General features: G+C 34.9%; 1 protein-coding gene across 1 annotated transcript in view; it reads right to left on the bottom strand.

The window, feature by feature from the left end:
* Positions 1-13220, bottom strand: part of MYO16 (myosin XVI) — a 675300-nt gene that overhangs the window by 224392 nt on the left and 437688 nt on the right. The window contains exon 21 of the mRNA XM_036754583.1: positions 16-168. Within this exon, the coding sequence (XP_036610478.1) occupies positions 16-168 (153 nt within the window). The remainder of the gene's footprint in view (positions 1-15; positions 169-13220) is intronic.

Raw genomic sequence — 13220 nt, 5'->3', positions numbered from 1 at the left:
GGATTTGCAGGGTACCTGGAAAAAAAAATCCAAAGCTGCCGTCTGGTTACTAGGAGAATATGTTGTTTCCATGGTAACTCCCTCTTGTACACATTCTGTTTGCTCTTGTAGAAAAAGCACTTCATTGATATACTGGTGTATCTTCTCATTGGTCATGTTGACACAGAGCTATTGTGACAAAAAAGAGAGAGAAAACATTTACAAAACAATTGGGAAGTGCAGTATTAAGTCTATTTAAAAAGAAGTTTGATGAAATGGAGACATATGAGAGTTCCAAACCAACTAGACCATAGAGGTAAAAGGATGGTATTGCTCTCATGTAAGTCAGAATAAAAACTTTCACTTCATATTTTAATATAGCTTACTTTAAGCATATATCTTCAGTTGAATTAAGAATTTTCAAAATTTATACCAAACCTTATATTATCCAACTAGCCCAATAATTAAAAATTTTTAAATATCTCCTCTAGCTATTATGATTTGATCTCAGTCAGAAATTAAAATTTCTAGCTATTTAAATGTACCCCAAAGTACATCTTTCCTTCACTGGAACAATGCCTTAGCCATTTGTAGACAGATTTTAAAATTGTCTCTCATTTCACATATATTTGACTTGCTATCAATATTTAAAACAAATAAAAGATGTCAGCCATTATTATCACTGTAAAAACTCATATATATTATATAAGCATGGGAAGCAGATAAGCAGGGATAGTCAATTCAGGACAGAATCGGAGCATCAAGCAATAGTTAGAATGGAGGAAGGTGAGCAGAAGATCCAAGGGTTGTCAAGGTAGTATCTAGAAGAAGTAGTATCTCTATAGATAATTGAATATAAAGTATCTGGATGGAAACTGAAAGAAAAATGCTGGTCAGTACAAGTAACAATTTAGAATTCAGGAAGTCAGGAAGATCAAGTGAATGGCACCAATGTTCAAAACAAAGAAGTCAGACATGCCAAGATAGTGCTAAGATTTCTTGAATAATCATTACCAAATATGAAATACTTGGTATGACCAAAGCATTCTGCTAGGTGCTACAAGTACAAATATTAAAAAAGATATAGTTCTTGCTCTCAAAGATTCTTTAATTTTCTTTTGGAGGGTTTTCTTGCCCTTTTAAAATTATTTGTCTTGAATAGGACCTGGTGACTGGCTGTAAGCTATCCCAAAAACAAAGGTACACTCCATATATTCTCTGATCCTAAAATGGGGCAGAGATTGGAAAGCTGGGACAACAAAAGTATAGTTATCCCTTCCACATCACGTGGATTAGGAGAGCAGCATCCCTGGGATCTGGAAAATCCAGGTAAAATTTTTCAGACCTCCCTTCATATCAGAGAAAAAATCTGATTTTTTTTCTTTTTTCTTTTATGGGTGTTTACAGTACCCTGTTGCAAAATTTGAGTTGAGTATTTGGTCATAGGCTGTATAAAAATTAATGTTACATAAAAATAAGGAAAGAAAAATTAAAAACAAAGAAAAATAATATGAAATATTACAGTAATTTCTTATGCCAACCCATGACATATTGAAACCATATATTGAAACCACAACGGAGAAAGTTGTGATGTAGAAGGCATAACTGTGCTTTGCATTTATATCTATCTATCTATCTATCCACCAAATCTGTATAAATTCCTCCTCCTCCCTCCACCCCCTGAGGATTATTATTCCTTTCTGAGATACAAATTCATATGGCTAGATGAGTCAATTGCCTTTTGAACAATGTTGTCCATTGTGAGAGAATTCCTCTTCAAGAACAGTACCTGAATTCTGATATGAAACTGTATGTCTGGATCCAAAACTCATTCTTACTCACTTAGCTCTATCTTTTATTGTAGTCTTCGTTCCGTAGTAGCTGAGCATATAATCGTAGAATCAGAGAGACAGCATATGCAGATATGTACACACACATGCACACACACATACACAAAGATGCACATACTTATATACACACCACACCACACCACACTATAATGATCCCAATAACCTCTCCCAGAGAATCTGCCCTCAGATGCATAAAAGCAAAAATAAATGAGAAATATGCAGGATGCCTAGGCATTGGAATCATTTCTTAATATGATTAAAATCATCCTTATCTGGTTTCTGCTCTAATATACTTCCCAAACCGCTATCTCTGTCATCTGGTTTAAGAAATTCATGAATGGTATCCTCTGGCTCCTTCAATTTGCTCCCTGCTGCATCAGCATAGGAAGAAGTGATTGTTTAATCTCCAATTTGCTTCTTGTGTGGCAGTTAGGTAGTGAAATTCACAGAGCACTGGGCATAGAATAAGGGAGACCTGAGTTCAAATATGGCTTCAGACACTTACTAGTTGTGTCACTGTGGGCAAGTCATTTGATCTCTTTGAGACTCATTTTTCTCATTTGTAAGATGGAAATAATAAAAGCACCTACTTTACAGGGCTGTTGTGAGGATCAAATGAGATAATGATAGCAAAGCACTTAATAGAGTGTCTGGCACATAGTAAGCACTATAAATATGTTAGTTATTATTATTATTATTCTGTTAGATAGCTGTAACTCTTTGGTAATTCCTCAGCTTTTTTTGGAATGTTGAACCTCTATGATTATTGCTAGGAGTGATTTCCAGTCTTTCAGCCACTTGATGAACATTTATTAAGTGCTTACTATGTTCAAGGCATCGAGCTAAACACTGGGGATATAAAGAACGGCAAAAAGATAGCCCTTGACTTAGAGGAGCATGCATTCTAGTAGGGGAGAGAACATGCAAAAAACTGTGTAGGTAGAAATTACAAGACATTCACACAAGATATACACAGAATAAGCAGAAGATAATTTCAGTGGGAAGGCACTTGCAGAATGTTGGGACTGCGGAGGGTGAAGACTAGGAAAGACCTCCTAGACAAGTTCACACTTGAGCTAAATCAGTAGGCAGAAGTGAGCAAGGAAAGCATGCTAGGCATAGGGGACAACAATTGAAAAGTCATAAAGTGGAGAGATGGATCTCACCGTGTGGAGGGAAAACAAGAAAGGAAGGCAGATTTTAAAGTATGAGAGGGGAATAAAATGTAAAGTCTGGAAAGGTAAAAAGATATCAAGTTGTGAGAGGCTTTAAGTCCAGAGGATGACATAGTTGATTCTGGAGATCATAGGGAGCCACTGAAGTTCATTAATTGGGGAGAGGGTAACATAATCAGACTGGAACTTTAGGGAAATCATTTTGGAAGAAGGATTGGAATGGGGAAAGCTTGAGATAGAAGTTATTATAATAATCCAGGCATGAGTTGAGAACCTCTAACAGAGAAGAGGTTGTGTGAGAGCATATATCAGTGATGTTGTGAAGGTATAAATGACAAGATGTAGCCGTATGTGTATGTGGAATGACTATAAGAAAACAGTTAGTCTGTGAGAATAGAGGCATTGCCGTTGAAGTTATTTAGAAAGGGAAGAAAATAAAGTTTTGATAGCTATTAAATTAGGATATATGGGCCACTGAGTAAATTTTAAGGAAGGCTTACTTGGATTTACTGAGGTGGGGGGAGATTTTTTTCTATAATCTTGAAAAGTCTATAACTTTTGTGGTTGAATTTTCCTAAGTGACTTTCAGATGGGTTGCTTTCCTAAGGCTTTTGTATCTGCTTTGTATACTCTCTGGTCTTGTTCAATAAATGGATAAGGTTAGTGAAGGTTTTCACTTCAACTATTGAAAATCAAAATCACTGAAGGGATTCTTAAGAGGAAAAACACTATATTGGAACTGAAGGGGCTAAGTGAAGGGTTTTTTTTAAAAAAACATAAATAAGATAATTTCAATGAAAGGTAGGAGAGTAACCCAATCATCTTGGTAATAATCCTTAAAGCACTTCATTAATGTAAATTATTATTAAAAGCATCCCCAGGAATTACAGATGTTATTGGGGATTGGCCAATGAAACTACAGCATATCGAGACAATTTCCAAGAATACTTTCCCTGTCCATTTCCTGAGTGATTGAAAAATGAACCTATGATTGGCTCTTAGGTAGAACTAAGCCTATGTACAAAAGATTCCCACAGAGGCAATTTGCTCTCGTTTTTCCTGATAATGAACAAAGGAAGGACTGAGGTAAGCCTCTGGATTGGGACAAAAAGTGAAGCCAGCAGCATACTCCTCACATAGAAGTTGACATGAGCACATGGCACAGTGCATGGCATGGTGTTGCTTTTTTCTATGTTGTTTCTATCCATTTTGCATATAATTGAAATCATAATAGAGATAAAATGAATTAAGATGTGACCTTGTAAGCTTCAAAAGATCAGTAGAGTAAAAGATGGATACAGTAAGTAGAGTTCTTTCTTGAGTTTGTCAGCAGATAAGTTTCAATGAACATGGTCTGCATAATAACGTATCTATGACAGCCATGAGGCAACAGCTATCCATTATCTATGCTGCATTTAGGAGTTATCTTGGTGAAATTAATGCTATAGAGCAAGTGATTGGAGTTTAAACATACTCTTGAGGTGGCAAACATGAAAAAAAAACCATTCCTTGATTTAGTTGTATTTGCTTGCATTTTGTTTCTTGCTATTCCTTTTAAGAAAACACATAGGGGCAGGATTCTGGGAAGATGGTGGAGTAGGTCAGAAAATTCCAAGCTCTTAAGATTTTCCCCCACAAAAGAGTTAAAATAGCACCTTAGGGTGAACAAAGTGTGGGAGGAGAAAAAGAAGAATAGGAGCACAACCAGGATCTTCTTGAGACAGTTTGAGAAGATCTGAAGAAAAATCCTGGGACCTCCCTGGGAGGAGTAAACACCTCTAGGCTAGGTTCCTGTTTAACAACAAGCAGGCAAGCTGCTTAAACAGCTAGTGACAAGCTCTGGGGTTAAGTTGGTTTGAAAGGCTGCCTCCGCCTCAGCCACCGGAACTTTGCACCCCAGGTTAGTGAGGGGAGTTGAGGGTTTGAGCCCAAGAAGATTGAGGGAACCTCTGCTGAGGAGGAACGCCAGACTCAGCTGTGCTACAAAGAGCAGTGGGGTTGAGAAGGAACCAGCACATGCCTGCTGAGTGCAGAAGCAGTGGGGCACAAAGCCCCTGACTGTGGGCACTTACCAAAAGTTGGAGGTTTTGCTTTGGTTCCAGGCTAGAGGGAAGAACTGATGATTTAGGGCAAGAGGAACCATTTCCCATACCCAGGGCTAGAGGTGATTACAAAAATCAAGTTATTACCACAAAAAATGCACAGGCAAAGGAGAAAGAATCCAACCATAGAAACCTATTACGGGAATAGAGTTGACCGGGGTTCATCTTCAGAGGAACATATTGAAGTAAAGAAACCCCTAAAGAGCAAGGTCAAATGGTCACTTTCTCAAAAAGAATTTATAGAAGAACTGAAAGAAGACTTTAAAAATGAAGTGACAGAGATGGAGGAAAAACTAAAAAAAATAAGCAAATAAATAAAAATAATCCAAGAAAAGCAAGAAGGTTATGAAAGTCAACCAATTAGAAAAGGAAATCCAGAATCTCAAGGAGAAAAATGACACCTTCATTGAAGGGAGAGGAGGGCTGGCAGTCCTGGTAACCTACTTTCATCGGGAATGGGTTTAAGAGGGAAAAATACATATATATTTAGAAGAGTATAAAAGCCTTCTAAATTTAGAAGCAATAAAGTGGTAGGGATACAATGAGGAGGGAGAGGGCAATGGAGGAATTTTTAAAGGAGTGAATGAGGGAATAGGTAAAAGGGGATATAGAAGCATGCTTACATTTATAGGAATGGAAGGATAGGGAAGGGATCCTTGGAGGGGGGTAGGCAAGTAATAGGAGGGCAAGGTAGTCAGTTAAGTAAAATAGAGGAATCAGGAGGGATAGGAAATGAGATGCACAAATATAAAAACAAAGATTAGGAGTAGAGTATGTTTGGGAAAGTATATGTCTATATATATATGTGCATACATATATGTATATGTATATATCTATAGCTATAGAGTAACATATCTAAACTTTATTGGTGGTGTGGGGGAAGAGGAAAAAGAACAATGTAAAAAAGTGCACAGCAGAGAACAAAAGAAAACTCACAAGGAAGCAAAAAAAAAGATGGATAATTCACAGAACAACAGGTATTATTTATTATATAGGCTTTCTTGAAGTGAAAATCTATTGTTATATATTTTGAATCCTCTCTTACATTTTGCTATGCACATGACATGCTTTTTTTCTTTATATTTAAGTTTCAATATTTAAGTTTATGATATGTTTTGTTTCTTTATTCTGTATTTGTGTTCTGGCTCTTGAGTCTAAAATAAAATAAGTTTTTTTTTAAAAAAAAGAATATATATATGGGGATACTAATCAGTAAGGATTAATATTGGAGAGAACACACAAGAATGGGGGTTCATAGCAAGAGAATTAGAAAATAAAACCTATTGCCATTCTGGGATACCTTTAGAAATCTGTGAAGTTGTACTTAGCATTTCTGAGGGGGATACTACTCATCAATGTAAGTGAGCTTTGGGATAAAGACCTCCAGGGTCTATAAATGTTTAAACTAAGATATTGTTCTTGCATAAAATTAAGAACTATAATTTTACACTTAGCTTGGGAATGGTAATTCATGGACAACTAGACAGAAATTCCTAAATGAGTCAGGAGAATTTTCCAAAAGTGAATTACAGAAGTGATTTAGATTCATAATTCAGGAGGATGTCCTTGGAAAACTTTTTAACTGCAACATACAATTTAGGACACCCAGACAGTTATGATCTCTAGACTGGGCCCATGTCAGTATGGAGTGGGATGTTCTGATTAATTGATAACAACCAGGGTGATGGTGTTGTTGACTATCTGACATAGAGAAATTAGTTACGTGGCTATGAAAAGCTTTGCTATTACCTTCAGGGAACAAAGAGTGGTTATAACAGTACCTAGAATTGTTGATAAAAGATTTTAGTCTGAGTCCAGTTTTATAGGAGGCCATACAGCTCTCCACATTCTGCTGGATTGATTGGTGACTAATACTTGAGGGATGGAGTCAAGAGAGGAGAGTAATGGGTAGGAGTTTTGCCTTAGTTCCTTTGTATCTTTCTCTACAATGACCTATAAAGTGAACCAGATTAATCTCTTATTGAAAAAGCCAAAAAAAAATCACAGTAATTTATTCAAACCACAGCAGCTTAGAAAGATAGACAGAGAAGCCTGTGGACACTGAGGGGGGTGGTGGAGTGAGGGTAGGACTATCCAGGAAGGTGGTAGAAACAGCAGTGTGGCAGCAGGAGGAAGTGGTGGAAGCAGCAGTGGGCTATAGTGGTGGCAGTTGCTGCAGTAGGAAAGAGCCTAGTACCTAGGAACAGTAAGGGGACTGAACCCCTGAGCAGAAAGAGATCCCAAAATACCCTTTACTAGTAATAGGAGAAGAAATAGGTGCAATATAGAAGCTTTGTCATCTATACCCAGTACAATCTCATGGTTTCAGGGCAGAGAGGAGAGGTCATGATTGTGAGGGAGCAAGGACTCTGTGTTAGAAACATGGAGTAACTTCCAAAGACTTACTTGTGTGACTCTGAGCCCCAAAACAGAGTGAGGACTCAGTCCCAACCTTTAGTCATGCCCATAAGCCTTCAGTGGAATAAACCACATCAGGAGACCAAAACCAAGGAGGATGCAGCAGTTCAGTTATTTGAAACCTAGAGAATCTCCTAGCAGGCTAACCGTGACCGAGTCCGGCAGTAGATTACAAAAACTCAACCACTCACAAGCCAACAGACCCAAACTGGGTCAAGAACTTGCAAAGTACAGACAAGGAGAAAAGTGAACAGATCTCTCCCTGGATCAAAATGCTGTGAAAGTACCAAAAAAACATCCAAGGTTGAGCTGTGAAAAGCAGATCATAAAAGCCAGAAGCTCAGGTCAGACAAGTCTCCTAAATAAACATGAGTAGGGCCCAACACTCACATAAAGTCCAAAGTCAATAATTAAGCAGTGAGAATGGGCAAACAACAACAATACAAAACCTGATCATAAAAATCTTCTATGGAACAGGGAAACTCAAGACACAAACAGAGAAGAAAACAATGACTTGGAAATACCTACTAGTAAAGCATCAAAGAAAAATGTAGATTAGACATAAGATCAACAAGAATTTGTAAAAATTAAAGCACAAAAAATTAAAAACCAAAAAGAACAATAGAGGATAAATTAGGAAAAATGAGAGCCATACAAAAAATATAAAACGAGAAATAACAACTTGGTAAAAGACAGAAAAAATACTGAAGAAAATAACTCTTTAAAAAGCAGAACAGGCCAAATGTTAAAGAGTTATAGAAAGCACTGAAGAAAATAGCTCCTTAAAAATCACAATTAGTCAGGTAGTAAAAGATATACAAAATCTCACTAAAGAAAATAACTCCTTAAAATTAGAATTGGCCAACTGGAAACTATTCACTTCATGAGACATTAAGTGACAGTAAAGCAAATTCAAAAGATTGAAAAAAATAAAAGAAAATCTGAAATATCTCATAGAAAAAATAACCAACTAGGAAAGCAGATTGAGGAGAGATAATTTAAGAATCACTGGACTGCCTGAAAACCATGAGCAACAACAACAAAAAGCCTAGACACCACATATCAAGAAATTGTAAAGTAAAACTGACCAGTTATCTTAAAACCAGAGGGAAAAACAGTAATTGAAAGACTTCACCTATGACTTCCTAAAAGAAACCCCAAAACACATACTCCCAGGAATATTATAACCAAAATCGAGCTTCCAGGTCAAGGAGAAAATACGTAAGACATTTCAGAAAGAAACCATTTGAATACCATAGAACCACAGTTAGAATCACACAATATTTAGCAGCCACCATCATCCAGGAGTGGAGAGCTTGGAATATGATATTCCAGAAGGAAAAGGAGCTAGGACTGCAAACAGAAAAGTGAATATAATCCTACAGGTGAAAAATTATAATGAAAATTTTTAAAAGAGTACAATGAAATAGAAGAAAAAGAGTAGAGTTGAATAGAAGATTTGGACATTCAAACACAAGACTCAGGAAAAGCTGAAAAGGGTAAATAATAAATGAGAAATCATTAGGGGATAAACAACATTAAACTGTTTAAATCCCTATTTAGGAAGATGATACATATAACCTCTTAGATTTTATCATCACTAGGGTTGTTAGAAGGAATCTACTCAGACAAAGGCTTTGAGAGTAATTCAAAATAAGAAAGGAAGGGTGTGGAGGGAAGGATGCACTGGGAGAGGGGGGAGGGAATGAGAACAGGGAAATTTATCTCACACAAATGGAGCATACATGGAAAAATTTAAACCAAGGAAGGAGGATTAGTGGGGGTGGAATAGGCAACACTTGAACCTCATTCTCATCAGAACTAGTTCAGGGACAGATGAATATACATAACACACACTCGGTTGAGTATAGAAATTTATCTCAACTAACAGGGAAATAGGAGGGAAAGGAGTTAAGAGAAAGGAGGGAGGCATAAAAGGGAGGTAAAATTAAGAGATGCAATAGGCAGAAACAAGACATTCTTGAGGAGGGGGCAATATTTTTTAAAAGGGAAGAATAAGAATAATAGAATAGGATGGAAGTAAATATTTAGTTAGCAATAGTTAATAATAAAAATGGGATAAATTCACCAAAAAAACATAATAAGATAGTAGAACGTATTAAAAACTAGAATCTAGCAGTAGGTTGTTTATAAGAAATATTCTTGAAACAGAAAGATGCACACAATTAAAATAAGAGAATCTCCTATGCTACAGCTGATTTTTTTTTAAAAGGCAGGTATATGTAGCAATCATGATCTTAGAAAAAGCAAAAGCAAAAATAAACCTAATGAAAGAGAAAATCAAGAAAAGTATATAATGAAAGGTAATTTAGGCAATGACATGATATCACTAGTGAATATACATGCACCAAATGGCATACCACCCAAATTCTTGAAGGAAAAGTTACATGAGTTAGAGGAGGAAATAGTAAAATTATAATAGTGGGCAACTTAAATTTATTCCTCCTAGATTCAGAGAAAATAAAATTTAAAAAAGAATTTAAGAAGAAGAATAAAGTTTTAGAAAATTTAGATATGATAGACCTCTGAAGGATATTGAATGGAAATACATAGAAGTATACTTTTTTCTCATCACTTTTACAAAGGATGAAAACCTCAATCAAACATGGAAAAGCAAAAATATAAAATGCATCCTTTTCTTACTATAGTGCAACAAAATTACATAAAATATAGAGTCTTTGAAGCATAGATTAAAAATTAATTGGAATCTAAACAATCTAGTCCTATATAATGAGTGTCAAAGAACACATCATAGCAGCAATAATTCCATTAAAAATAATTTTTAAAATGAGACAACATACCAAAATTTGTGAAATGCAGGCAAAGCAGTATTTAAAGAAAAGTTTATGTCTCTAAACACTTACAATGAAATTGAGAAAGAACAGCTCAATAAAATGTCCATGCAACTATTAAAAAAATAGAAAAAACTACAAATTAAAAACCTCCAATTAAATACTAAAATACAAAATTAAAACCCGGAAATCAAAAGCAAGATTAATAAAATTAAAAGTAAAATAAACATAAATATAGGAAGGGGTTTAAAAAACAATAAAACAGATTAACCATTGAATAATTTGATTTACATAGAAGAAAACCAAATTGAAAAAGGAATTGAATAAGCCATAAATGAATCTCTTTAAAAATCAAGACCAGATGAATTTCCAATTGAATTTACCAAACATTTAAAGAACAATTAATTCTAGTACTACCCAAACTTTGAAAAAAAGAAGGTAAAGAAGGAGTTGTATCAAATTGCTTTCATGACATAAATATGGCCTTGATACCTAACAAAGGAGAACAAAAAGAGATAAAGAAAACTATAGGCCAATTTCCCTGAGGAATATTGATGCAAAAATCTGAACCAAAATTCCACCAAGGACATTACAACAATATATCACAAAGATCATACACTACGAAAAAGCTGAATTTATATGAGGAAATAATTGGCCATATCAATAACAAAGAAATGACAAAAATCATATACTTGTTTCAATAGATGCAAAAATGCTTTTTGATGAAATACACCACCAATTCCTTTTACAAATAGGAATCACAGGAAAAATGAAACCTTTCTTAAAATGATAAGTAATATCTATCTAAAACCAAGAGTAAGCATTATCAGTAATGGGGATAAACTAGAAATCATTCTAATAAAATCAAGTGTAAAGCAAGCTTGCCCATTACCACCATTATTATTCAGTATTGTATTAAAAATGGTAATTATGGTAAGAAGAAAAAAAAGAAATTGAAGGAATAAGCATATGCAACGAAAAAACAAATTATAACTTTTTTCAGATGATATGACAGATTACTTAGATAACTCTAGAGAGTTAACCAAAAAAACTCATTGAAATATTGAACAACTTTGGGAAAATTGCAAGATATAAAATAAACCAACACAAACCAACATCTCTGTGTATTACCAGTTAAACCCTGTAAGAAGAGGTAGAAAGATAAGTTGCATTTAAAATGACTACAGATGGGATAAAATATTTGGAAGTCTACCCACCAAGATGACTAATACTTGAACTTATCAGCTATAGTAACCTATACAGAGCTCAGTCATTTGATGTGGTGGCATCACAAATATAACACATGGGAATTCAGGTGGCCACCTCTGCACTGAGTCAGAATTGGCCTGAGTTCAAATCCTGCCTTCAGACCTTAAGGATTTGTGGCAATGGGCAAGTTACTTGAGCTGTGAGGAACAAATGATATAACATATGTAAAGTAATTTACAAACCTTAAAGGACTATATAGATTTTAGCTGTTATCATTACCATTATTATAGAGTCAAAGTCAAATCATCCTAGGGGAGAGGTACTTGACTTGTGTTCCATAAACTTGCTTTTTTAAATTTTGACACCTATATTTTATATTAGATAGTCATATTAAATTTTAATATAATTGTTTTCTCTGTCACCTCATGTATTTTATTTTATGTATTTAAAACATTCTGAGAAAACTCTATTGACTTCACCTAGTAGCCAAAGTTCTGGGTAATTCATGACACAAGGAAGGCTAAGAATTGTTGTCCTAGAGTTTACCCCAAAATGACATATAGATCATCACACGCATGCCGATTTTTGTGTAATGTCAGAATCTCTAGTGCCCAGCAAAAACAATAACAAAACAACAAACAGATATGGGCTCCATATTATTTAAATTATTTATTATTTTAATTTATTTAAATAATGTTTATTATTTAAATAAATTGGATTCTTGCTAAAATTTAAGGGTAAAATAATGACAGAATAATATACTACTCTTTTATTTGCACATAATTTAAATATAGTAAGTAAGTATTTTGTCTTATCATGATTTGGAGGTGGAAGGGGTTACTCAAAGCCTATGCCAACTGCATGTAAGTTCAAAAGTTTTTCAATATTTGTCTAACGATGATTATTATATTTGCTCAGTACCAGCCTAGCTAAACTCAGAGAGACTCTTTTCCAACATGGTCCAAGGAAATTTAGGTATTTTCTTTTCTTTTTTAACTTAGTGACACTTGAAGACTGGCTATGAAGTTGTAAGTTGGTTATGGTCTCTGTCAGTGAATTGGAGTTTTAATTCCAATGAAGCCAGGCATCCTTGAAACAGTGAAGAAAAGTAATAACATGGGAATGTCCATATTGAGCAATTAGGCAAGAACTAGGGTTGGTCTGTTATCTAACAAGACTATCAATAGCATTTATGCAATTAACAACGGCATTTATGAACCTTCTATTACATGGCAGACCCTGTGCTAAGCACTAGGGATAAAAAGAAAGGAAAAAGACATTACCTGCTATCAAAGAATGTACTCTAATGGGAAGACAATGTGTAAAGAACTATGTACAAACAATGAAGAGAGAGCACCTTCCAGACACAGGGAATAGTGAGCACAAAAGCACAAATATGGGATATAAAATATATGAGAAGAATAGAAAATATTCTAATATAGCTGGATCATAGAATATATGGAAGGGATGGCCATACGCACACATATGCATACAGTATAGATGTAAATGTGTACATATACATACACACACATATATATCTATATCTATATCTATCTATCTATCTATGGAGAGAGAGAGATGCATGCGCACATATATATTATATACAAACATAAGCATTTTAAAAAATATAGCCATCTATAGGGAATCCCACTGCCATTTTTATCCTGAACTATG

Source organism: Trichosurus vulpecula, chromosome 4 (genome assembly GCF_011100635.1).
Source record: "Trichosurus vulpecula isolate mTriVul1 chromosome 4, mTriVul1.pri, whole genome shotgun sequence".
Classification (NCBI taxonomy): Eukaryota; Metazoa; Chordata; class Mammalia; order Diprotodontia; family Phalangeridae; genus Trichosurus; species Trichosurus vulpecula.
Note: the sequence above shows the minus strand (reverse complement) of the source record. Positions and strands in the feature narration are given on the sequence as shown.